The following is a 27,783-nucleotide window of genomic DNA, read 5'->3' on the forward strand; positions in this document are numbered from 1 at the left end:
GGGCACCTATAGATGAACAGCCACCTGACTTTATCAGTGCCAGACTAGTGCTCAACAGTGACTCCTTGTGGTGGGAACTGAAACAACCATGCAGGTGGACCAGTAAGCTTTTCTTTGGCTGTTTGCAGAGCTGATCGCTTAGGACTGAAAAGGCCCCAGAGATAGTGGAAAAATCATGAGGCTAGAGGAAAGCAGGAAACCTCAATCAGAATGATGTTTGGTGTCCTGCTAATCAGGGAAAACAGGTATTTGAGAAATTAATGAAAAATAGCAAAGAAAGATTACAATGTTGGACCTCAAACTGATAAAAACAAATCAGAGGTTATTTTGTTAGGTGAAAAAAGCAGGTTTCAAAATAATATGTATGGATAATCCTAGCTTCATGGTTTTATCATTTATTGTTTAGAGAAACTATACACATACCCATTTGTCAGGAAGAATTATACCAAAAATTATACCAAAATGATAACAGTAGAGGGTGGGGACTTGGGTTGGTTTTTTTTTTAATCTATTTTCTAATTTATTTTACAATGAATGTATATTATTTATGGAAAAAGAAAAATAAGAAGTTAGATGCTGAGCCAAAATACAAAGGCACTTCCCAATGTATAAGGTAAAAAGACCCTAGGGACTTCCCTGGTGGTGCAGTGGTTGGGAGTCCACCTGACGATGCAGGGGACACAAAGCCCTGGTCCGGGAGGATCCCACATGCTGCGGAGCAAAAAAAAGACCCTAGTCTTTCACTCACGCCCAATATTTCCATATATGGACCCTAATTATCCAGAAGCCCATGCCCTACCACCTCAGAAGGTCTCCCTTGGGCAAGAGTAGCTGCCCTGACCACTTCTTCTGGCTCCAAATTCCAGGCCCCTCTTTCCTCTGCTCATGAGAGGTACGCACCATCCAGAGCCGGCTCTGCCTCATCCCGGCCTGCAGGTGCGGGCACAGGAACCCGGAGGAATGGCGGCACACGTCGCGGACGCGTTTCCATCCCCCTGGGGCTGCTCACCTGACATGTGGACGTTCCGTAGGCAGGAGAGGGAGGCATTGAGGCGGGCACACTCCTCCCGGTTGGCCCCGTATTTCTCCACGGTCTCACACACCTGCTCGTCCGTCATCTCCAAGAGGTCCTCCAGACTCAGCTGGCCCGGGGTGATCTCCTAGCGGAGGGAAGAGAGAAGGAGGGTAAACAGACCGGAAGCGCCCCGAGGGGAGGCCTCCATGTCGCCCTCTAGTGGTACCTAGAGGAAGGCCAGGCTCTCCGTGGATGTCGGCTTAGCATAACGGTTGGGTCTCCTCACTCCGGTCAGACAGGCCTGCGTTTGAATCTCAGCTTTGCCACTCATTAGCTAGATGATCCCGGGCAAATCACTTAACCTCTCTGAGCCTCACTTTACTCACCTGAAAAGTGGGAATCTTAAGCTCATGTGCTCTGTAAGGTCGCAGGTATGCTTAGCACATAGTCGGAGCTCTGTAAATGGTGGCTGTTAATTACCTGTCTCCCCGTGCAGTTTTTGAACTCCTTATAGGCAGGGCTCCAATTTACTCATCTTGGAAGGCCTTCCATGCCTCCTGCCCGGCTTGGACTGCAATGATTTGTCCCAAATCCAGGGTGAACTAATAAGAGCAGAGAAAACTGGACAGCCCAAGTCTCCTGATGGCTGGTCTCCTTTCCCTTTTCTTCTCTCTTTCCCAGCCACACATTCTAGGGCTCAGATTGGGGGTTCAGGAACCCTAAGGGGAAAGGGGGGCTGGAACCCTGTAGGTGGTTCAGTGCTGTCAATCAAACGGGATTTGGGTCTGAGCCCGATAGGGCAAGACTTTGCAATCTAAGACGAAGTGGAGTACAGCATAGAGTGGGGAAAGGGACACCGCTGAAGAGATGGGCTGGAGGAAAGGTAGGATTGCCGGCTATAACTGTGTTGGTCAGGTGTCCCTTCACCACCGCCAGCAACCATCCCTCCCTTCCCCGAAGCAGTGTGTCCCTATACACCACAATATGGACACACCTGGAAATTGGTCAAACTTCTATATTTACGCATCTAAAAAAAAACAGCCTTCACATTATAGCACTTATTGGTAACCAACATTTTACATTTATTATTATTATTACTATTATTAAAATAAGAGTTTTAGATAGCAAAGAATGGCGATTCTAAGGCAATATTATGGAGTACTTCCGCCCTCTTGTGGCCATACCTGTGTATTACAAACAAATGAGACACCATCCTGCCCCACCCCGCCCCCGCCTTAATCTGGCAGTCAGAAAGATGAAAACTGCATCGACACAAAAATTCTATGAAACAAAAAAAAAAAAGCTGCCGGGCAAAAGCTGAAACCCAATCAGTGCCTCTCCAACTCACTAGGTCAGGGGCAGAGAAAGAACAGTAATGAGTCACATAGCAGCTTCCTCAAATAGGGACTGTTACAGGGAAGTCCACATTAAGCAAGGTGGTGCACCAGGATCTGAAAGTGTGAATTGAATTACATTTAGAAGGGATGATTCACAACATAAAAGAATTCTCCTCTTTGCTGCAAGATCCACTTGTGCATTTTAATCCTATAATTTACCCTCCAAATACTCAATTTACACTGAAGTTTACGGTTCACACACACACACTAATCACAGCAGGAAGAATGACAGAAAAAAATGGAGAAGGCTTTAACTAGCTTGGCCCAAAAGAGGAGAGGCACTTCTGTTCGATTTATTCATAATAATAATAATAATTGAAATAGAACACTGTTTTAAGTGCTTTTCATGGATTTTCTCTAAAGGTCACAAAGACCGCATAAAGCAGGTACTTTTACCATAATCATCAGTCTGTAACTAGGACATTGGCATTCAGAGAAGTCAGACCACCATCACCCAGGGTCACACTGTGAGTAAGTGTGAACCCAGGCAGTCTCACTTAGGAGATTTCTCCATACTGCTGGTTCTTGCACAGAAGGGGGCCGCCTGGGGGACACACGCGTGAGCTGCAGACAGAGAGCTGGAAACCCAGCTCTGTCCACACCACCTGGTTGGTGGCCTTGGACTCGATTCTCATAGACTAAGATAAGAGCCAGAGCCCAGGCACCTGCAGGCCAGGTAAATGTAAATGAGCAAAGCTGAGGACTAGCCTGCGGGATCCTAAGGGGCAGCAGAATTCGGTTCACTGACACCAGACAGGAATTCGGTTCTGTGCGGTCAGCAATTCCGATTTTTCGAGAGAAGCCGAAGATCTGAGTTTTTTATGCAGACTCTTCCAACTCTTAAGTACTGGCTCAAGAATAATTTTGAAGACAAACAAAAAATATCTGTGCCTCAGATACAAGATACAGCAGAGGGCCACTAGTTTTCAACCCCTGAAGGTTTGTCTCGGTCTTATTCGCCTCAATTGATAAATAAATGGTCCCGAAAGCCTCTGAAACATGTATGGAGCCATGCAAATAAAATGTACTGTCTGTACTTTTATGGGACCTTTCATTTTAAGGATATTCACACGAAACCGCCATCCTGGGAATGATATTAAGAAACAGAGACTCCTACACCATCTGGTGCGTATGCACAAGATGCAGGCGGAGGGGGGAGAGGGGAATGTGAGGCTTCTGTACCCCCAGCTCAGGACTGTTATATGTAGCAGGTTCGGGCAAGATCACATTGGGAACAAGGTCTAAAAAGACAAAAGGATCTTCCAGGCCTCTTTGAGCAGGAAGCAGGGGGTGCCTTGAGAAATGGCACTTGGTCCTGCAGGTGAGGGGGGCGCCCAGAACGCCCTCTCCCCAGCTCAGGGAGGACCCCCAACAGGAAAACGAGGAGAAAGCAGCGTGCTTCCCACTTCACACTCTGGAGTCCATCTGATCTGGGGTTTCCTGCTAGCCCCGCCCACTCACGAGCAGGGCAACTCCCTCCATCTTCTAGCCTCAGTTTCCTGCTCTGTACAATGGGGTAAAAGTCATACCTACCTCAAAAGGTCGTTGTGAGGGTCTGAACAGTCTCAAGAGTTGAGATCCTGCATGTAAAACCCTCAATACTATGCCTGGCACTGAAGATTCAATGAATGAGAGCTGATTTTATTAGGAAAGTTTCCACCCACTCACTGAAAACAAGGGGGGACCCAAGATCCCAGAGGGTAAGGAAATCTCACCATCCTTGAAACCTTAAGGAGGTGATCCACTCCTGGAGCGTGGACACAAGACAACAGGTGTTCTGATTTTGTCACTAGAAAACCTATTACTTCCAAAGTTTTCAGTAACAGCAACAACAATAATAAGTTGACATTTCCTGGGTACTGTTAGGTTGCAGACTATGGGCTGAACATTTTACACAGATCATCTCATTTTATCATGCCAACTACTTAAGAAGAGGAGACAACCATTACCCCATTGAACAGATGAGAAAACCAATGTCCTAAGATATGCTGCCCAGTATGGTAGCCACTGGCCACATTAATGAACATTAAATACAATTAAAACTTGAGTTCCTCAGTCACAGGCACTAACCACAATTCAAGTGCTCAGTAGCTACATGTGGCTGGTGGCTACCACATCAGGCAGCACAGATATGAAATATTTCCACCATAGTAGAACATTCTGCTGGACAGCACTGGTCTAAGAGGTAAAGTGATTTGGCCCAGGAGGCTGAGTCCTTAAGAGGCAGAGCTGAAAGAGGGTCTATCTGACTCTAGGTCCACACTCTTTTTTTTTTTTTTTTTTTGGCCACACCTCACAGCATGTGGGATCTTAGTTCCCTGACCAGGGATCGAACCTAAGCCTGGATTCTTAACCACTGGACCGCCAGGGAAGTCCCTAGAACCACACTCTTAATGACCCCATTCAGACAGCATCAGAGATGCTCCGTGCCTGCATCCAACGCGTATTTAAGTCCTACTATGAGCCAGACACAGCCAAAAACCCACTGCCTGAGGGGGCTGACTGCCGGCCAGTAAGGGGCAGAGGGCAGGGGTCGCCTCCAGTCACCTCCAGGACTTCCTTCCGCACGTCGACGATCCGGAACCAGTGCCGGAGCTGGGGGAAGCCGTCCAGCTCGGCATTGCGTTCCTGCAGGGCTACCTTCTTTTTGCAGGACAGCTGCCGGCTGAAGTACTTCACCAGCTTGCTCTGCGGAGACACAGAGAACAGAGGACATGTCTCAGAGGCACTGCCACAAGGAGGAGAGGCAAGCATCTCCCCAATGTCCCCTCCGCACCCCAACTCCGTGTTTTAAAGACCGGTTCAACTGCAGTGAGACCCAGTTTCCATTCATGTCCCAACTGTGTTGGTGAAGATGGGCAAACAGGCAGGTTCCAAGATTCTGCTGGGGAGCACGGCGTGCGTTGTACCCGTGTAGTGGGGGCGGGGTTTGGACTGTATCCATCCACATCTCCACTGCACCAATCCTTTGACCTTCACAGTTGCACTTGTAGGAACTCCTCCCACAGACACTCCATCCTGTGCCAAATGACTGTGGAGAAGGATATTTCCTACAGTTCTGTCTGCAATGGCAAAAGATTGCAAACACCCTGAGGGGCCATCGGTAGGAGACTCATCATAAATGAGGATACACGCACACAGCGGAACTCTATGCAGCTGTAAAACAAAAAGAGGAAGTGTGCTGTGTACTAAGACAAGATATGCTGATAAATAAAAATAAATACTCTCTCATTCATGTGGGAAATGTTTACATTTGTGTATCTTTGTAAATGCAGACGCTCTCTGGAAAGATCCCTAATCTTCTAGGGAAGGAAAGAGGGAGGGAGGGGGACAGAGGTGAGAGGAACATTTTGTTTAACCCCTTTTTTACTATTTCAGTCTTAAGTCACATGCAAGTATTCATAAATTAACAAATACTTTTAAAGTGAGGTGGACCCCAGGACTTCCCTGGAGGTCCAGTGGTTAAGACTCCATGCTTCCACCGCAGGGGGGCACAGATTCGATCCCTCATCCAGGAACTAAGATCCGCATGCTGCCTGGTGTGGGCAAAAAATAAATTTAAAAAATAAAATGAGATGGACCTGAACCCATGCTTCTAGAGGGATGCCATGCCATGAAAAAGGAAAGGTTTTTTTTTTTATTGCCTATTATGTAAAAACTAACAACATTAACAAAAGAAAGGCAATAGGTGTGCATGAGCAGAGAAAAAAGTGTGCAAGACACACCCCAGCCTGCTAAGTTGGGATGGGGAAGCTCTATAGATGGGGTGAGAAAAAAACGGTTGTATTTCTTTATATATTTTTGCTTTGTTTCAATAGTTACTCAAAGCATGTTTCATTTTTGTGATTTAAAAGCTATTTAATAAAGATAATTCAATGAAACAAAAATAAAAATCCTTAGTTATACAAATGCTTTTGACATTTTAAAGCACCTGTCAGCCAATATTTATCAAGAAGGCGGTCCCAGAATTCTAGGATCACATCATTTGGAGCAGGGCATGACAGCAGTGGGCACCTGTTTCTGTCTAGCTGGTCTCCATACAAAGACTATTTCAGCTTTCTTTTGGGGAGCCTCCTTCTTCGGCTCCCAGTTCATATGGCTGAGGTGAGGCTGGCTTCACCCACCCACCCCACCACCACCGGGCTGCAGGGTGGGCATGTGACCCAGGCCTGGCTGCAGCCTTTGGAGCAGAAGTAACAAGTAAGCCAGGCTGGGCCGCCGAGAAACCTCCCCATCAACCCTTCCCAAGCACTCAGAGGACAGCTCCCACTTCCCACTGGAATTGTCAGGAGGGCGCCAACGAAGCCAGGAGCTGGCGGGGCATCCCTGTTGCCATCGAGGAGAGCTCACCTGACACTGAAGCCCACTGGAAGAAATCAGAAAACTGGTGCTTAAGTTAACGTTAATTTTATTCACCTCACTAGTAAAGAGAAAGTTGCCATTCTTTTTTTTTTTTTAACGGAGATTTTTTAAATTAATTTATATTTTTGGCCGTGCCGCGCAGCATGTGGGATCTTAGTTCCCCAAGCAGGGATCAAACCCGTGCCCCCTGCAGTGGAAGCACGGAGTCTTAACCACTGGACTGCCAGGGAAGTCCCAAAGTTGCCATTCTTGATCAGCCCACATTCTATTGCAATAACGGCACAAAAATCACCTTATGCTAATGTACCTAGAATGCTTTTCATTTAGAATCTCAATTCCGAGTGTTAGAATAGAAAATTTCAAAAAGAATATGTTTTTTCTCTAGCTTATTTCTGAATGAATAGGGTCTGACCTACTGAGACTTCAAAGCTGGGCTCTCAACTAAGACATCCATAGAACTTTCATGTCTCTCGTTTTATTTTACGACTTGTTTTAACTATTCTCTTTATACAGGTATGGAAAACCACACAAAAGAAAGAAGTACACTTTGACACGTTCCCCATCATTCTTTGAGCACTTCCTTACTCTCTGACACCACAAAATTTTCTAGGGTCATCTTGTTCTTTTCCTGACCCAACCCTGGAATCCATCGTTTCTCCAAGGAGTGTTGGTTCCTCTGAGCGGAATATGGTATTCAGAAGCCAAGATCTGGGTACTTGGTGAGATTATTGATACCGGGGTGTCATCATTTCCAGTCCCCTTAGTAGACAGCCTAGGCAACATATGTATGAGCAATGCATATGTGAATACGTAGATACATAAATCTGCACCTATATTTATTTTGTTATTTATATGTATTGATAACTGATACCTCTAATCCCAATCCAACACCATGGGGTTTATTCTAGCATTTTCCCTCCCCACATTTGTATCACTCTTCTCAGGCAGTGAGAAAAACAATCCTCAATATACTTATTTATTGGCTCCGTCTGCTGAATTTAGCGAATTCCCTAACTCCACCAGGCCACTGCCCTGCCTGGGTGCTGCCCTCATGAACCCTGACCCCTGCTGGGCTGCCCTCTCACCCTAGTTCTGCTGCCTGCCTTGTTTTTGTTTTTGTTTTTTGCGGTACGCGGGCCTCTCACTGTTGCGGCCTCTCCCGTTCGGAGCACAGGCTCCGGACGCGCAGGCTCAGCGGCCATGGCTCACGGGCCCAGCTACTCCGCAGCATGTGGGGTCTTCCCAGACCGGGGCACGAACCCGTGTCCCCTGCATCGGCAGGCGGACTCTCAACCACTGTGCCACCAGGGAAGACCTTGTTTTTGTTTTTGTTTTAATTGAAGTATAGCTGATTTACAGTGTTGTGTTAGTTTCTGGTGTACAGCAAAGTGATTCAGATATAGATATAGATATGTATATATCTATCTATATATATTCTTTTTCATATTCTTTTCCATTATGGTTTATCCCAGGATATTGAATATAGTTCCCTGTGCTCTACAGTAGGACCTTGCTGTTTATCCATCCTATACACAATAGTTTGCAACTCTTAGTCTCAAACTCCCAGTCCATCCCTCCTCTACCCCGCCCTTGGCAACCATAAGGCTGTTCTCTATGTCTGTGAGTCTGTTTCTGTTTTGTAGATAAGTTCATTTGTGTCATATTTTAGATTTCACATATAAGTGATATCACATGGTATTTTTCTTTCTCTTTCTGACTTACTTCGCTTAGCATGATAATCTCTAGTTGCATACATGTAGCTTCAAATGACATTATTTCATTCTTTTTTATGGCTCAGTAGTAGTCCATTGTATATACGTACCACATCTTCTTTACCCATTCACCTGTCGATGGACATTTAAGTTGTTTCCATATCTTCGCTATTGTAAACTCTTCTGCTTATGAACACTGGGGTGCATGTATCTTTTCAAATTACGGTTTTCTCTAGATACGTGCCTAGGAGTGGGATTGCTGGGTCATATGGCCATGCCTTGTTGTTGTTGCTGTTGTTTCAGATATTGATGTTTGCCGATGGATTCTCAAATCCAATATCCAGGCACCACCCCCAACTCTGCTCTGGTTTCACACGCTGAGAAGCGGACACGAGTGAAACTGATTTAATCTCAGTGTCAAATGTCCAAAATGGTCATTTCACCAGCTACATGTGGCTAACTGAACATTTAGGGTATTGCTATAGGGTGATTAAGGAATGGAATTTTAAATTTTATTTAATTTAAATTTGAAAATGGAAGCCACGTACAGCATTTTTCTGTTAAACATAAACTTACCATTTTGATAGAGCTACATTTTACTTTAACTTTGACATTTTAGGGTCTGAATTGAGATGTGCTGTAAGTGTAAAATACACATTGGATTTCAAAGACTTGATAGGAAAAAAATAACATAAAATATCTCATTAATATTTTTACATGGATTACATGTTTCAATGATAATCTTTTGGATACATTGGGTTAGATAAAATATATTACTAAAATGAATTTCAGCTGTTTATTAATGTGGCTACTAGAAAATTTTAAATTATACATTTGGTTCACATCTGTCACCCTCATTATATTTCTAAGGGACAGTGTTGCTCTAGGGCTTTATCCTAAAGAAATAATTAAGGATATTCATGAAGTCTTGCTCCAAGTGGATAATAGCCATGAAAGATTAGAAACAATCCAACTCTTCAGTGATAAGAGCTGATGTAAATAAATTACAATGTATTCATATAGTGGCATACCATTTAAAGATGTACAAAATATGTATAATATTTGTAATGTATAAATAATGTATTAAAAGCTTTATAAAGCTATACGAGTATAGATGCAAAAAGCCTTGGGAGGGTATATAACAAAATTAAGATTACGGGTGACCTATTTTTTTCCTGTTTGCACATCTGTAGCAATCTTAGAAAATACGATGTATATGCATTAGCTGCTTATCAATGGAAAAAAATGTTTGGATAAGGTTGGCAATATTTTTTAACGCTGATGCTATCCAATGTCAATGAGAATGTGAGAAACCATTGAGAATGCCACCAGAAAGCAATTTGATTTGGAAGTATCAACATTTTTTTTTCAATTGAAGTATAGTTGACTTACAATGTTGTGTTAATTTCTGCTGTATAGCAAAGTGATTCAGTTATACATATACATATATATATATATATATATATACATTCTTGTAAAAATTATTTTCCATTATGGTTCACCACAGGATACTGAATATAGTTCCCTGTGCTGTACAGTAGGACCTTGTTGTTATCCTTTCTACCTATAATGGTTTGCATCTGCTAACCCCAAACTCCCAATCCATCCCTAACTCCCTCCGCCCTGGCAACCACAAGTCTGTTCTCTATGTCTGAGAGTCTGTTTCTATTTCATAGATATATTCATTTGTGTCGTATTTTAGATTCCACATATAAGTGATATCATATGGTATTTGTCTTTCTCTGACTTACATCACTTAGTCTGATCATCTCTAAGTTCATCCGTGTAGCTGCAAATGGCATGATTTCATTCTTTTTTATGGCTGTAAGTAGTATTCCATTGTAAACATGTACCACATCTTCTTTATCCATTCATCTGTCAATGGACATTTAGCAGGATTGATGGAACCATGTCACTGCTCAAACACCCATGCTTGAAGAGCAGCATTTCCCAAGTGTCGGTACCACTGATAACTTGGGGTGGTACCCAGGCATGGCAACATTGGGTCCCATAATGAGCACATTCTTTCCTGTCCTAATCTCCCTGCAGCCATCTAATTATATATCAAAGAGACAGTCTCAGTTCAGTGATATTATGTCTTTAACACCTAACACTGGCTAATCTCTCTTTATAACAGACAGCAGGACACAGACTCACAGCCCTGGGCAGGTAACAGTATTTAACAACTTAATGATACATGTTCATCGTATTTATTTTCTTGATTGTCTTCCATTTATGGCAAGTGATACTAGTTTTCTATTACAATAGTTGTACAAAGCTTTAATTTTAGATACATGTATGTTTTTAGAAAATTGGGTTTGGTTGATAGCAAAATCCACAGATATGACAAAAAGTACGATGGTGATACAAACTGATGAGTTTGGGCAACACTGTCCTATAGAATAATGTTCAAACTCTTTTGACTATTATTTGGGGTTCATCTCAACTCCATTATTCTCCTTGCCTCTCATTTCCATGCAATTCCCTAAACACGTCACCTCTCTATGCATTTGCTCAGGCTCCTCCTACCTAAAAGTCCTTTCCATATCCCCCTGTGGTAGACGTAAAGAGGACCTGAATCCTTTACCCCTCCTATCTCCACATCCTTTGCGATGTGACTTTGCAGTGAACTCACTAAACAGGCAGAATCGGTACCAGCACCCAACCAGTGTGACTTGCCTCCGCCAAGAGAAAGAGGCCTCGTGCGTTTCTGCTTGCTCTCTTGAATCTCCATGAGAATGTGCCCAGGCTGGTCAGCTAGTCGCTGAAGGATGAGAAACTACACAGAGCAAAGTCAAGTTTTCACAGACATCCAAGCCAAAGCCATCCTAGCTCAGCCAAAAGCAAATTGTTGCCTGGGGCTGGCTATGAGCGAGCCCAGTCAACATCAGAAGAGCCACTAATCTTCAGGGAACCAATTAAAGTTTATATTGTCCACAACTAAGGGTTTGTGATTGTTATGCAGCATTAATGGAACCCATAGCTAATTGATATACCACCCCATCAACTCATGAAAATCTGACTTTCTCTCCAAAGCCCATCTCAGATGTCACCTTCTCCAGCAAGTCTTTATCGATTCTTCTCTGGCATTTTATTTGTACATACGCTATAATAAAATTTATTACTGTTTTCCTTGCATTATAATTGGTGAGTAATGAAGACACAGGAGTCTTAAAGGATTAAGGAGCCCTTTTCAGATTTGGAAGAGTAAATGAAATAAGCATAACGATAAAAATAAAAGTACCGGGGCTTCCCTGGTGGCGCAGTGGTTGAGAGTCCGCCTGCCGATGCAGGGGACATGGGTTCGTGCCCCGGTCCGGGAAGATCCCACATGCCGCGGAGCGGCTGGGCCTGTGGGCCATGGCCACTGAGCCTGCGCGTCCAGAGCCTGTGCTCCGCAACGGGAGAGGCCACAACAATGAGAGGCCCGCGTACCGCAAAAATAAATAAATAAAAATAAAAGTACCATTATTGAGCACTTCCGTGTGCTCTTACATGTATCATGTTAATATATCCTCACATCCCTCAGAGCTAGGTGCTGTCAAGATCTACATTTTACAGATGAAGAAATGATGCCCAGAGAAATTAAGTCATTTGCTCACCATCACACAACTTAAGTAGAGAGCTAGGATTCAAACCCAAGTCTGATTCCAAAGCCCCAATATTGCAGAAAAGATAACTTTATTTTAGTTTACTTTACTTATTTAATAAACACATCCATATATTTTCTTTGTAAAGAAGAAGCTAGAACGCTTCAGATAAAGCCAAAGCTCCCTGTGACCACTACTCCCACTGATGCTGGCCTCCTTCTCCCTGAAGATAATGGGGGTAACTATTGAGATCTGGTTGGTGTCCTTCTTTCCATACCTTTTCCTATGTACTTTCACATATATGTACATACATGTAGAAACTCTGCAGTGTTGTTTGATGGGTAGGTTTGTGGGTCTTTTCACATAAATTGTATCATACTTTTTTCCCTTGGTAGCAAGCCTCCAGGATCTCTCCCTGTTTTTTCATACTTTTTCATACTACCTCTTTCCTTTTAATCTTCCGCATGAGGCATTCTTTTGATACCAGGGTCAAAAGTCCATGATGAGAGCATCTCTGGGATGTCTGCTGGGGGCATCTTTGTCAGTTACCATAAAGCATTCTGGGGAATAATGGCCATGATCGCGCAGCCACCGTGCACTGAATACTCACAGTGTGACGGCGCTGTGAGATAAATGCTTTGAATGTGTTTGTTTGTTTTTAAATCCACACAGCAATGCTAGCTGTGAGGCCGGTGTTCTGAGCCCATTCTGTGAATGAAAAACCTGAGGCAACAAAAACATTAAACCACTTGCCTGGATCCACAAAGCTAGGGTATGATCCTAAAGTTCCCTTCTTTACCAGGATGCTGCACTCTGAGTTGCTCATAGGTCCTTCCCACCAAATGGGAAATCCAAAAGTTGGCTATCAACCCCTCAAGGGCAGGGAGACAGTCTCACTCGTTTTGGGAAGCCTACTAGGTGTTGTGGGAGAAGTGCGTTTCTGAATTCCAGTTCTGAGGCTTGGGCAAGTCATATCAGCTCCCTGGGCCTCCACTTTCTCATCTGTGAAATGGGCATATATCACCTTTGCTCACATGCCTGCTGAGGCATCACATGAGATAATGTCTGTGCAGAAGACAGGCTGAGCCCCACCGCACCCCACCCCTCACAAAACGACGCGTCCTAGCTATTTGCTGAAGGAATGTTTGGATTCTGGGGAGGAGTTTCCAGGGTCACCCAGAGACTGGACCTACACCTGCCCAGAAGCCAGAATCAAGGGGCATCCCCACTATGATGCATTAGAATGGAGGAGACAGATGGGTGTAGGAAGCAGATGGAGTGTGAGGCGGCAGCCACAGGTCCAGGGCTTCCCCTTGAGCCAAAGAGGAATACAGATCACCTTTCCGGACAAGAGCATGGCTAGTCCAAGAAGGGAAAACCCCAGAAAACTGCCCAGAACGTGAAGTTGGACTGGCCAGAGATGGCACAGAACTTCCCAAATGGGGACCCTGGGGATCAGCAGCTCTTTCTACCAGGTCCCCAGGGCTGGTGCTGCAGGATAGTCACAGCTGTCAGCTAACAGGGGCTCTCTCTGAGCCAGGTGCCATGATAAGCACTTTTTATGAATTATCGATTTAATTCTCACAGTGACATTGCAGCATAGGTCCAATCACTGCCCCACTCCACAACTGAGAAAATCAAGGCTCAGAAAGGTTAAATAACTTGCCCAACGTCACTGAGCTACTGAGTGCATGAATCAAGATATGAACCCAAGTCTAACAAACTCTTAGTTATTGACGCACAAAGAATGTTATGGTCCACTGCCAAGTGCAACAACACAACAGGAACAGTATAACCCCATTTTCTGAATATGAACTGCATGTATGTACAGGCACACGCACACACACGAGACTAGAAGGCAGTGTTCCAAAATGTTAGCAGCTGCATCTCTGGGTTATTATCTCTGCATCTCTGTGCATGTGTATCTTGGAATTTTTCTATAAGCTTGAATTATCTATATAACAATTAGTCACAAATGTCATGAAAATCAGACCCTTGCCAACAGTAAAGATGTGGGTCATTCACAATGTTAGCCATTTCATTAAATAAATTTTAAATATATCTATATAATATATATAAATATTTATATATAAATACACACACATACATATCCCCATTTTACAGATGAGGAAACTGAGGGCCATGGAGCTTTAAGTAGCTCTCCTAAGGCACTAGAACATTTTACAAGGTAGTTCCCTCTTTCCCTAATTTCCTGACCATAAAAGCCACCTGGAAGTGTTTGCTAAAAAATCAAACTTCCAGACCCACGCCCTAGAAATTCCGATCCAGGGAATCTGGAGAAAGCCCAGGAATCCATAGAAACGCAAGCACCCCAATGGTTCTGAGCATCAGGCAAGCAGGAGAAACATCCATCTACTGTCTGAATTATGTAATGAAGGCAGTTTGTTTCTCAGACAAGCTTAAGCGTCCAGACCCTTGGGCAACAAAATCAGGGCAGAAAACCAGTTCTGGAAGCTGGGGTGCAGCACCCTGCCAGCAGCACCCTTCAAGGGCTGGGGGCTCAGCTGCACAGCAGGCCTTTACCAAGCAGCTCTGAGGGAGGAGTCCTCATCAAGGCCCAGGGTATCCAAAGAGCAGGCCGCACCAGCCCAGGCCTGAAGGGGCTCCCAGTGGGGCAGATGAGACAGCCGTGCAAACACAATCAAGAGGCGGCGGACAGGAGTCAGAGCAGAAGGGCAGCCAGGGTTCAGCACAGGCACCAAGGATGCAAAATTACGAGAACAGCCTCTTACAAAGCAATGTTCCAAGATCACAGGATGACAGAGATGGGAGAGTTCTACGTTTATCCTAAGAGAAGTAAGACTTCTCATTCGTTCATTTAAGCTTGTGTAGGTACTTTCTAAATACAAAGAGCTGGCGGGTGGGGGGAATACGAGATCAATTACACACACACACCCCCACCCCTGCACCTGCCCTAAGACAGGACTATTCAAGTGCCAGGAAGGCCCCGAAGGTCAGCCCCCTTCAGTGAAGGACAGAAATTGAGAGCAGTTAGACACTTTAATGGCTACTTGACAGGGTAATTTTATGTCTGTTGAATCTGATAGTTTTAAAGTGAGGCTTCTATTTTGTTTGGGGTTTGGGGTCCATTTCATTTTTCTAGCAAGTCATTTTTATCATATTTTATGAGTATTGGCTCCAAAGTACCAGGAAAGAAAAAAACTGACCCTTCCCCACACGAGGTGTGAGAGGCACTGACCTCCACTTGAGGAATTTTCAGGGATTGATCTTAATCTCCCTACATCACTAACCAAATTATTTTCCAAAATGGTTCTAAAGATACTGCTTTATAAGAGCATCATGACAATGCTGAAGTGGGTGTTGGATTGTTATTAACAAAATTCTGCAGGTGGGGAAACTGATGCTCAGAGGCTTGGGAACTGTGTCCAAGCTCATAACTAAAGAAGCAGGAGGGTCGGGATTTGAACTCGGGCTCTGATTTCCAGTTCTGTGCCCTCTTCACCATAACACTCTGCTGAAGTGGAGAGTCTAAACCATCTAGAGGTCAAGGTTGTGAAACACAATTAGTAAAGGGCTTTGGTATGTCCTCACCCTGCCAGGTGTCCTAATTTATTTTTAGGTCACCCTCAGTTCAAGACCATGCAGAGCTGAACTGAAAAAAGTCCAAAGAAATGACATCTTCAAGTGAATAAACAGTGGACTCCTGGAAATAACACATCCAAGCTGAGCCCACCATGGGCCCCTGCACTGTCCCGTACAAAGTAAGGACTCCTGGGCTTGGGGTCAGAAGGATCACAGGACTTTGAGAGTAGGAACCCAGAGATGCAGTTCCCCATCTTCCCACCAGGGGGCAGCCTGGCACTTTCCAGCAGATGGAAAATTTTTTGCGACCTCACTGGATCTGAGCATCTTCAGTGCCTTATTACTGTACTTGGTATTAGCATGATGGTAAATTTAGCAGCATAAACAAAAAAAATGTTTAAAGTCAAGACATGTGACAGAGCTATAAATAATCATGTCTGAAATTTTTAATGTGAAAACGGGTAACTTTTCACTCAGAATCTAAACCTAGATAAACCCAGAGACCCATGGTCAAGCCCTGGGGTTTGGTTTGCTGGAGTCCAAAACCTTCACCACTTAGATGTTTAAAAAAAAAACCAGAAAAGACTAAAGCAGAGTCCGTGGAAACTGGAAAGGAGTGCAATACAACTTGAGGGTCTGTCATATTCCACGAATCATCTCGTGTAAACCTCATGGCAACGGCCATTTTACACATTAGGAAACTGAGGCTCAGGGATGAGCTGGCCTTAAAATCACACAGATGAAGAGCCCTCTGTAACCCTCAGGGCTGCCTGTCAGCAAGCACCCACACTGCTGCCTTCTCTTTAGCAGGAATCCACTGCTAACGGAGAGCTCAAAGCCCTGAATCTGAACCGTCCACGTCTCCCCACTGCTCAGAGTTCTTGCCCTCCGGCGTTGAGACATAAACGGCATTTTCCTGTCTTCCGGGTGTCATCCCTTCCCAACTGTCCCCCAATGTCACCGTCACAACACCCTGTTTTTTCCTCGGGAGCACTCATCGCTATCCCATAAATTATCCTGTTTATTGGTTTCCATGGTTACCCCCATCTCACACACCCATCAGAATGTCAGCTCCAAAGAGCACGGGCTTTGCCTGTCTCTCCCCGCAGCGTTCAGATCAGTGCCTGGCATACAAGACATTTTTCTTGGTTGGTCTATGAACCAACATCATTGGGGGTCGGGGGGGTCAGGCCTCTACCCAGAAATCCCAACTCCTTTTCCAGCCGGCGCTGCACGTTCAGAACCGAGCCCTGGCTCTGCGGCCCAGGCTCTTTGAGGGTAAAGAAATCGCCAGCGGCCCGACGCCTTCCCGCGGTTGCCAGGGCGACCATTGTCATAACATCTCCGGCGCTGGGAGGACCAGCTGACAGCGGAGAGAATTGACTCTCTAACGTCTCAAGTAACCGGCGATTTGTAACTGCAGGCAAATTCGCTGCTGACGGCTGGAGGCCTGGGAGACGCGCCCTTCTTCTTCTTCCCACCCCATCCCAGTAAGAACAGGATCCCTCAGGCGGAAGCCAGCCCGACCCACCAGTCCAGCGCTGGCCTCCCGGAATGCCGCACCGCGGCCGGCTCCCTCTGCCCGAAACTGCCCTGCCTTTTAAAGCCCTCAATGCACCTGATGGCTTTTCCTTTTCTTTACATTATTACTGCTTATGAATACTACAAACAGCAGGGAAAAAAGAGTTGACATATTTAATGAGCAATTACTTAGATGCCAGCCCCACTGGTAACTTCCTCACATAATGATAACTACAATTTTAATATTTTTGCTATAACAATACATTTTGCTATAACATATTTATAGTACATCTATATACTATATAACGTATACAATTTATTATATATTAATATATGTATTATTATATATTATTGTATATTATATATAGTATATCTGTATAATATATATCCATAGATAAGAGTTCATAGATATATAATACATAAGATAATTTTAAACATATTATATTATACAGCATATATTATATATTTATAATAATAAAATTGACATTTGTTGACACTTTTTATATGCCAGCCCTGTGCCTACTGCTTTAGTTATGTTGAGAACAATGTTATTATCAATAAACTATTATACAATAATATAATCATAGCTAAATTTAATTGAGCACTTACCATGTGCCAGGCATTGCAGTAAGTGCTTTGTTAATGTTATTTGATTGTCATATGAACCGTAAGAGCCAAGAACTTTATCATCCCCATTTTTATTTTTTTAATTTTTTAATTTTTTTTTGGCCGCGCTGCACCACTTGCAGGATCTTAGTTCCCCAACCCGGGATCGAACCCATGCTCCCTGAAGTGGAAGCGCGCAGCCCTAACCACTGGACCACCAAGGAAGTCCCTATTCCCATTTTTGAGATGAGAAAATGGAGGCACAGAGTGACGATGTAACTTACCTAAGGTCACGAGGATAACAAGTAGGTGCTGAGTTTGCCCCTGAGCCTGTCACGTTCCTTATTTTCATTCCATTAAGTGACAATACTTTACAGTTGTCAACCTTTAGCTCCCTTAGGGGAGCTTGTTAAGAACACACAGGCTGAGCCCTGCTCCCCCCGACCCAAACATGCGGAACCAAATACTCCTGGGGACAGGGGGCTTCTCATCTCATTTCTTTTAAACAAGGTCCCCAGGTAGTTCTGACAGACACAAGAAGTCCAGAACCACTGCCGAGGGGTTCTTTATCAGTCATTGCCACTGCAGTGCCAATTAGGTGATCTGATTAAACGAGGGAGTCTGGAGGGGTTGAAATTCCAGAGAGGGCAGAGTGATGTATGTAGGACCAATCATCCTGAAAATGAGAAGAAGCAGCGGGAAAAATAAGATTGCAGGGTTCCCTCAGGCAAACTTAGTTTGTGCCCCAGCTGTAACCTCTCCCAGCCTTTCTGGAACAAGGACAGCCTGCATGAAGAGTAATAAATAATAGCACACATTTCTGTCCAGGGCCAGCTTTAGGGGGGGAAAGCCAGACAGTTGAAAAGACCTCCCCCGACCATCCCCCTTCTTCCCCCTTAATCATTCACCAAGGACCAAGCTGTACAGAGAAATATAAGCTTGCAGAGTGGGGACCCACACTTTGTACCTACACTTTGAGCATGAAACTTCCTGGCAAGTGACAAAGATAGATGAAGTTGCCAAAAATTGAAAAAAAAAGCCAATGGGTGGGCACTGCACAAGAGGTGGTGTGGCTGGGAGGAATCCCACAGAAGTTCTGGGAGGTGATGGCTGTGGTTCCTGGGCAGCTGGGGGGACAGAGCCAGACTTAAAAAAGTAGCAGCCAGACCTGTGGAAGGTCTGCCCTAGGCCAGATGTTGCCTTACTCTTCACTGCCCGAACGAGAGGGAAAGTAGAACTAAGACCCCAGGCATAAAGCAAGAACAGACGACACAAGGAAAAAACACAAAACCTGCGTACACTGAAAGCACGTCTCATTTGGGCAACTACTTCACCTTGACCGTGGAAACCTATTCCATCTAGAGCTGTGCTTTCCAATACACCAGCCACTGAGCACACGTGGCCCTGTAAAGGTAAATTTAAATTAACTAAAATTACATAATTAATCAACATAGTGACTAAACAAGGTTAGGGCAGCTTATGGGCACCACTGACAAAAATCCAGAAAGCAGCCTTACTGGACATTAAGTGACCTCAGGCAATCAGAGAATTCACCTCCCAAAAATGTCATTAGACTTGAAGCTGAGAATTGTGTGAGATAAACTAGTTTCCTGAATGGGTTGGCATCTTTAAGTTCTGGGAAAATCTAGTATGAATTATAGACGTATTTAAGTAATTAAACCCATAATAGTAATATTTGAATTAAAAAGTCTGTGCCTTTGGAGTAGTTATTGTACATCCTCTTAATGCTTTATATAATTTGGCCAACTAGAGGAAGACTTCACCTTTCTAAGTCTAATTGGAAATGTGTAATTGAATAACTGGTTCATTTTAAGTTAAAATTGTATTCCATTTATGTACTATGATAGAAAGTGGCTTAAGGCCCAGCATATTTATAAGTTTATTTTTTTAGATTTCTATGTGCTGTGTAAGTAGTGGGACGGCTTGTCTGTCAACTGAGTCTTAAAAAATTTTTCTGCATATCAAATTTATAAATATAGTTAAATTATTTGAAGGTGTTGAATTCACTAAGGTTGTCAATGGAAGCAAAAATTATGCAAACTCCCCTTACGTGTGATTGCTAAAATTTCCTGGACTTACACGAATAGAATAATACTGCCTGTAAGCTGAATTTAAAGCGTAAGGAGAATAAGGGTATTGAATTTCTTTTTTGCTTTAATAAACTGTTAACTTCTAAAACCAACAGATAATTATATAAAAGTGAAAATTCAGTTCTTCAGTTGCACTAACCACGTTTCAAGTGGTCAACAGGCACATGTGGCCAGCAGCTGTGGTGCTGGACAATACAGAAGTAGACTATGTCCATCATTCATAGGGTATTTCCTCTCTAACACACATCCAGTTTTTAGCAGATCTCTTAGGAAGCAAACACCCCAAAGCCTTTTCCCCCAGATAGACTACATAACTCCTTCAAAGATGTTCAGGATTGGAAAATGCAAGCTCCTGAAGGAAAATGCAAGCTCCAGAGCGGACCTGGGATGGGAGAGGCGGAGAAGGGAACAGGGAAATTCACCTCAGAATGAATAGAATCCATCATAATCCGCAGGAGGAAGCGTAGAAGCGATAAACGCATCCTCTAACCCCTCTCTGTTTTATTTGATGATGGATTTTTGCCAATTTCTTGATAGTACTGTCACCTGATCCCTGCTCAATACTGGGCAGTTCTGAGTGGGGAATCAGGGAGGGGCTTAATCGATTTTGATTTTTCCCCCCATTTCGTAAATTTCACACACAAGCTAAAGGATCCTGACCCAAAAATAAACTTGGAAATTTTCAAGTGAGCCAGAAAATGGTCTGGCTAAGATGAACCGTATGACATCACCATTCCCTTTGAATGCCAGGGTGAAAAAGACTAAAATTAAAGCCAGGGGCTCGCATTCATTCAACTCTCTGCTTTGCAGCTAAGAAGCTATGAGGCGCCAGGGAAGCCCATAACCCCTCACAGACTCGTTTATCTATCCATTCGATGAAAGATTAAAAACTACTCTCCAGAGTGACCCCAAGTTCAAAGATTTCAGGATTATTCTTAGAAGTGACACTGATGAAGGAAAAGCAAAAGCTTCCTACTAAGTTTCACACACTAGTCTCGGCTTTGCTTGGCGAGGGAAACCATTCTTGTGTCTCCTTGTGCTGCACCTGGGGTCTTGGCAACAGGGTCAGTGTTCAGAAGAGAACGCTGGCCAGGCAGGTGGGGCTCGGGTTTGGGCCGCCAAGCCTCCTGGTCTTGCGCGCAAGCAAGCAAAGCCAAGAGCGGGGAGACTTCAGCACACGTGGCGGCACACGTGGCCACCATGGAAGTGAAATCATGGATCAAAAATAGTTCCAGGCTGGGAGCTCTTCTGGAGACCAGGTTCCCATCTAACTGTCTCCTAAACAAGCTGATAAAACCTCACTTAAGGCAGCACTGTCCAATAGAGCTTTCTGCGATGACGGCAATGTCCTATATCTGCCGCATCCAAGATGGTAGCCGTAGTCACCTGTGGCTGTTGAGTACTTGAAAGGTGGCTACTCCGTGTGACTCTGGGGCTGAATTCAACGTTTTACTTAATACTGATTAATTTAGTTTTCAATAGCCACATGCAGCCAGTGGCTACCATCTTGGACAGCACAGATGTAACACTTTCTCCACGGTTTTTCTTCTCCCCATCTTCCTCCCCCTCAGCAAAAAGGCATACCTGCTCCTCCCTCCCTTCCAGGTATGTTTAGAGATTGAACAAAGGGATTACTATGGAGGGTTGAGGGTTTGCTAATAGAAGGTCCCTTCGGAGGTGTGAGCTGGTGCCGTCCAGCCGAGCTCAGGGCAGAGCCTCCCACTCAGATCTTGCTGTGGCCACGGATGAAGGTCCAAGGTCCTGAGACTGTCATCTAAGACCTTCCTGTCCTGTGGCCTAAACGCTCTCCACTTCTCTCCCAAACGTGCATTTGCTGGATACCCAGTGCACTTTGAGTACCATCCAAATGCCTTGCCATGGCCGGCAGGGCTCTGCCCACTTCTCCGCCATCATGAACCCCACAACTCTTTATTCCAAGTCCACGAGAAGGTTCTCCCACTCCTCAGATGAGCCAAGCTCGTTACTGCCCCAGAGCCTCTTCATATGCCAGCCCCTTCACCAGGAACCCTCGCCACACACATCTCACCAGATCCTTCTCATTCTGCACAGCCCCCCTCACACGTCATGTCCATTCCAGCAAGACAGATGAGACTCCACTCTGTTATTCTCTCCTATATTCCTATCCATGTTCTTTTCCTTCATAGCACCTATCACAGCTTCCAATCATATTCCCCTGGTATCTCTCTGCCTAACATCCTTCTTCCCCTGTCCTGGCAGCAGTCTCTTTTATCCTCTTCTGTATCCCTATCACCTAGCACAGGGCCTGATGCGTAGTAAGTGCTTAATATTTGTTCAATGGGGAAGTGAGTGAATGAATGATCTCCTATACTTTCTTCCTCTGTCGCTTTGCCTCCACCAGGGGTTCTCAAAGTGGGGTCCCCAGACCAGGGCCATCAACATGAGCTGGGAACTTGTCAGTGATGCAAATTCTCAGGCCCCACCCCAGACCCACTGAATGAAACGTTGGGTGTGACGGAGCAACGTGCTTTTCACAAGGTGATTCTGATGCACGTTCAAGTTTGGGAGCTCCTGCTCCGGGTACTTCTGTGCTTCTGAAATGACCTCCCTGCCCTTTGACCTCCTGTTCATCCTTCAGGTTCTAATTCCAATGCTCACTCTCCCTGGAAGCCTTCCTTTTCCCCAATCAGAGTACAATGCACCAGCCTCAACTCCAAGACCACGATGTTTATGCTTGACAGCTAAAACGTATTCCCTGGTATTAGGACTGTTTCTAGTCATGTCTTAATTCTCCCACCAGATTTCAAGTATCTTAAGGGCAGCGAGCCTTGTTTTTGTCACCTTTGCATTCTCCCACCAGTGAACACAGTGATGTCCCCCTAGGAAGTAACTAAAATGGTAGAACGTGGGGGAAGGGACAAATCGGGAGATTGGGATCAACATATACACACGACTATATATAAAATAGATCACTAACAAGGACCTACTGTACAGCACAGGGAACCCTACTCAGTATTCTGTAATGACCTATGTGGGAAAAGAATCTGAAGAAGAATAGATATATGTATGCGTATAAGTGATTCACTTCACTGTACACCTGAAACGAACACAACATTGTAAATCAACTATACTCCAATAAAAATTTTAAAAAATAAACGACACCTACAAAAAAATAATAAATCAAATAAAACAGTAGAATGGATTCATGAATGAATGAGAGATGCACAAAAATGACCAAAGGAAGGGCATTCTCTGTTCACAAAGCCCACAGCTGCCTCATAGGTCCTGGGTTCAGATTACCAGCCTCGACTCCGGTTTACATTTTTTGTTTTGTTTGTTTTGGTGTGATTTGGGGTGTGGAGGGGGTTTAGTATACAAACCCAACAGATTGGCAACTCCAACCATCTGCTACTAACCTAGAGATGAGGTTGTTGTCAGCAGAGAGAAGTGGAAAGCTATTCTTTCCCAAAAGAAAGAGAGAGAAGAGATTCTTTTGATCATGTGGCCCTCTTTAGTACGGTGACTGTCTTACAGCCCCTGCTGTGTCATTTCTCCCAATCAGCTCGGCAGCCAATAAATGGCAACAGCAGCCTCCATTTCTCAGGCTCTTTATGTATAGTCTCTCAAATCCTTACTGCAAACCTGCAAGGTTGGCCTCCTTGTCTCCATTTTACAAATGAGGAAAATAGGAAGTCAGTGGACTTGCCTGGAGCAAGTCTAGCTGGGCAGCGGCAGAGCTGACCCCAGGGCTGTCTGCTTCAAAGTTGCAGGCCTTCCACAGCTGTGGGGCCAGCTGAGCTGGTAAGAGGTAGCACCAGAGGCCAAGGCTGTGGTTAAGTCCAGTAGGGTTGGTAACTCTATGCATCTTAGCCCAATTCATATCTCTCAAGGTCGTGAGAACAGAGAGATAACAGGACACCGAATGGCTTAGGGCTCCACCCCCAGGACCACAATCCTATCCAGAGCCCCTCAAAGGGAATGTTGGGGTGTCCTGGGCACGTTTACAGAGGACATACATTTCCCTGAAAGCCCAGAGGCAGCTATAGGCCTCAGCAAGGAAAAACCATGGCAGCTAGAAAAGGTCAGACAACCTCAAGAGGAAAGCACCTTGCAGCTCCCAACCAGGCCCTGCTTTCAAGGAGCTCAGAGAGTAGTGAAGTGGCCAGGTACATGCACAACTCCTTCAAATGACTGCAAGGGGAAATGGGCACTAGAGTGGAGGTAGCAGCCTAGTGCTCCAAGGACAGAGAGATGACTTCTGGAGGGACAATCTGAGAAAATTCCCCAGAGGAGGTGGCATCCAAGGCAGGCCTTGACAGACATTCACAATTTCCTGTGTTCCAAGTCGCTATTCACCTGTCCCCTACACACAAAAATACATCCACACCAGCTTCCATTTGAGCGGAGGGGGACCATTGTGGATGGGGGACTCAACTGGATGAATCTTGAGGTTCCTATCAACCCTGGAATCCTCTGATTGCAGATATCTGGAACCTAACCATTCTTCTATCCATCCATCTATCCACCCACCATCCATCCACCCAACCATCCATCCACCATCTACCTATTCACCCACCCACCCCTTTATCCATCCATTCATCCACCCACTCATCCAGGCAACCGTCCATTCATTCATCCACCTAACCATCCATTCATCATATAAGCATTTCATTCATGGTACCTGCCTAGCACCATATAATGAAAACACAGGGAAGCTGGGATTGACTCCCATCTTGAAAGCCAATGACATCACATTGGGCATATCAGGTTTTGTGTAGTTGTTATATCCAAGTGATATAAATTTCTCTTACTAGTCTTGACAATAAAGTTAGTTTACAACCAACCACAGAGTAGAATAAGATGTTGTTTTAAAAGTGTTCCTCATAGTGCTTGGCACATAGTAGACAATGAATAAATAGTTGATTTCCTTTAAGTGCCAACCACTGTGCTAAGCCTTGGGATAAAATGGTGAACAAGGCAGACTTGATCCCTGCCCTCTTGGAACTTCTATTTTTGTGGGAAAGAGAGACAACATTTAAGCAATAAATAAGATAAACACAGATTGTGATAAATGCTATGGTTGCAACAAAGAGCTTAGAGCACATAACACGGAAGGATGATTACCTGCACCAGCTAAAGGAAATCTCCCTACATCAGGGGCAATGCAGCCAAGTACAGCGTGTGCAAAGGCCCTGAGGTGGGAAAGCACTTGGCGTGTTTCAGGATCTGAGGGCTGGATTATCATGGGCAAAGGGAAGATAAGGAGGAAATGAGGTCAAAGATGTAGGCAGGGGCTAGATCATGTGGGTCCTACTAGTCATGGCAAGGAGCAAGGTTTTATTACTATGCAGTAGGGAGCTGCAGACATTTTTTGGGTTTTGTTCGTTTGTTTGTTTTTTTTTTTTCCTTGAAGTACAGTTGATTTACAACATTGTGTTAGTTTCGGGTGTACAGCAAAGTGATTCATTTATATATATTTCTATATTTTTCAGATTCTTTTCCATTACAGGTTGTTAAAAAATATTGAATAGGACTTCCCTGGTGGCACAGTCGTTAAGAATCCACCTGCCAATGCAGGGGACACAGGTTCAAGCTCTTGTCCAGGAAGATCCCACATGCCGCTGAGCAACTAAGCCCCGTGCGCCACAACTACTGAGCCTGTGCTCTGGAGCCCGAGTGCCGCAACTACTGAGCCTACGTGCCTAGAGCCCGCGCTCCGCAACAAGAGAAGCCACCGCAATGAGAAGCCCGCACAGCAAGAGAGTAGCCCATGCTTGCCACAGCTAGGGAAAGCCTGCGTGCAGCAACAAAGACCCAATGCAGCCAAAAATAAAAATAAAATTTTTTAAAAAGATATTAACATTAAAAAATATATATATATTGAATATAGTTCCCTGTGCTATACAGTAAATCCTCATTGTTCATCTATTTTATATATAGTGTTATGTATCTGTTAGTCCCATACTCCTAATTTATCCCTCGCCCTCTTCCCCCTTTGGTAACCATAGAAAACCCTTTGTTTTCTATGTCTGTGAGTCTGTTTCTGTTTTGTAAATAAATTCATTTGTATTATTTTTTAGATTCCACATGTAACTGACATATAATAATTTGTCTTTCTCTGTCTGATTTACTTCTCTTAGTATGATCATCTCTAGGTTCATCCACGTTGCAGAAGTTTTTTAAGCAAGGAGTGACATTACCCGATAAAAGAAACAATCTCATTTGTCCCATAAAGCAACCTTGTGAGAGATGGGTACGGCCAACGTTATTATGCCCATTTAACAAATGGGGAAACAGAGGCACCAGGGGATTAAGGGCCTCCTCTGTCTCTTCTGGATCTGTAACTCTGTAACCCCCCCAGCTGGCCATTGAGCCTCGTCCCGCCTTCCAACTGTGAAGACCCTTCTATAGATTACACCCTGGCAAAGTCCCCAATCCCAGAACAAAGGATACAAGCAAAAGAGAGAAAGAAAGACGACGTGAAACCCAGGATGAGGGGGGATCCTGTCTCTGGCGAGGCCTTAGCCCAGCAATCGTTAACGAGCATGTACTTGAACTGAGATGGACATTTTCGGCTCCACATTGCACAGGCAAAATCCTCAACTCTGCCAGCTATTACGAGAACTAAAAATGGTCTTCTCAAAGGGAAATTTCTGAAAACCTATTACTTGTAGTGGTGGGGAAAAAACTAAGGGCCTTCCCAAAATCCTGATGACCAGCCAGCCTCATATATTCAGTTTCCACCAAAAGATGATACTCAGAAGAGATGTTGCCAAAAATCCTGCCTTGGGGCTTCCCTGGTGCCACAGTGGTTAAGAATCCGCCTGCCAATGCAGGGGACACGGGTTCGAGCCCTGGTCTGGGACGATCCCACATGCCGCGGAGCAACTAAGCCTGTGCGCCACAACTACACAGCCCACGTGCCAAGAGCCCGTGCTCCGCAACAAGAGAAGCCACTGCGACAAGAAGCCCGCGCACCGCAGCAAAGAGTAGCCCCCACTTGTCGCAACTAGAGAAAGTCCGCGCGCAGCAACGAAGACCCAATGCAGCCAAAAATAAATGATAATAAATACCAAAAAAATCCCGCCTTAAAACCGAGGAAACAGTTTCTGGTTTCTTTTATTTCTGGTGGATGTGCAAGAAGTTATATATTTATGAAAAGCAATCTGGCAGGAGTTATTAAAAATTCAAATTATACATCCTTTGACCTCTGCGGCTGTTGTGTAGCTAGTGAGTGGAAAGGAGAAAGGCAGACACAAAATACTGCACTGAATAGATCTCTGCAAAACCCAGTGCAGGGAATGAGGCACTAGATTTCGCCAGCCCTGTCTGTCTCCATCATCTCTACCACCCACTCTGGTCCTTCTCTTTACTTTAAGCCTCACCGGCAACAAATGCGGGTAGAGGCAGCCATAGCATCTGCCATGTAGAAAAACTGCATGTGGGCTTCCCTGGTGGCGCAGTGGTTGAGAGTCCGCCTGCCGATGCAGGGGACGCGGGTTCGTGCCCCGGTCCGGGAAGATCCCACATGCCGCGGAGCGGCTGGGCCCGTGAGCCATGGCCGCTGAGCCTGCGCATCCAGAGCCTGTGCTCCGCAACGGGAGAGGCCACAACAGTAAGAGGCTCGCAGACCGCAAAAAAAAAAAAAAAAAACTGCATGTAACTAACGCCTTTCTGTCTTCCCTCCCGATGTCCAATAGGTAATGCCAAAGGATGCCCAGGCCCAGAGGAGGGAGGACAGAGTCTAGTTGGGTGTCCTTGTACATGTCACTTCGCCTACCTGGGCCTCGGATACCACTGCAATGGGCACAATCATAACAACCTGTTGGATGCAGATGGCCAAGGCCAGGTTCAGAGAGACAAAAGGACTCCTTTGGGGTTACACAGCTACGAGGTGGCACAGCTGAAGCCAGAATCCAGGTCTTT

At 44.8% G+C, this 27,783-nt stretch overlaps 1 protein-coding gene across 4 annotated transcripts in view; it reads right to left on the reverse strand.

The window, feature by feature from the left end:
* KSR2 (kinase suppressor of ras 2) overlaps nt 1-27,783 on the reverse strand; it is a 404,863-nt gene that overhangs the window by 321,843 nt on the left and 55,237 nt on the right. For 3 of the 4 annotated variants that reach the window (XM_060310061.1, XM_060310060.1, XM_060310062.1), the window contains 2 exons: nt 4,960-5,100; nt 1,010-1,160 (listed from right to left, as the gene is read on the reverse strand). In XM_060310061.1, coding sequence (XP_060166044.1) covers nt 1,010-1,160; nt 4,960-5,100 — 292 coding nt within the window. The remainder of the gene's footprint in view (nt 1-1,009; nt 1,161-4,959; nt 5,101-27,783) is intronic. The other variant, XM_060310063.1, reaches the window with a different exon arrangement.

The sequence above is a fragment of the Globicephala melas genome, chromosome 13, assembly GCF_963455315.2.
Source record: "Globicephala melas chromosome 13, mGloMel1.2, whole genome shotgun sequence".
Lineage (NCBI taxonomy): Eukaryota > Metazoa > Chordata > Mammalia > Artiodactyla > Delphinidae > Globicephala > Globicephala melas.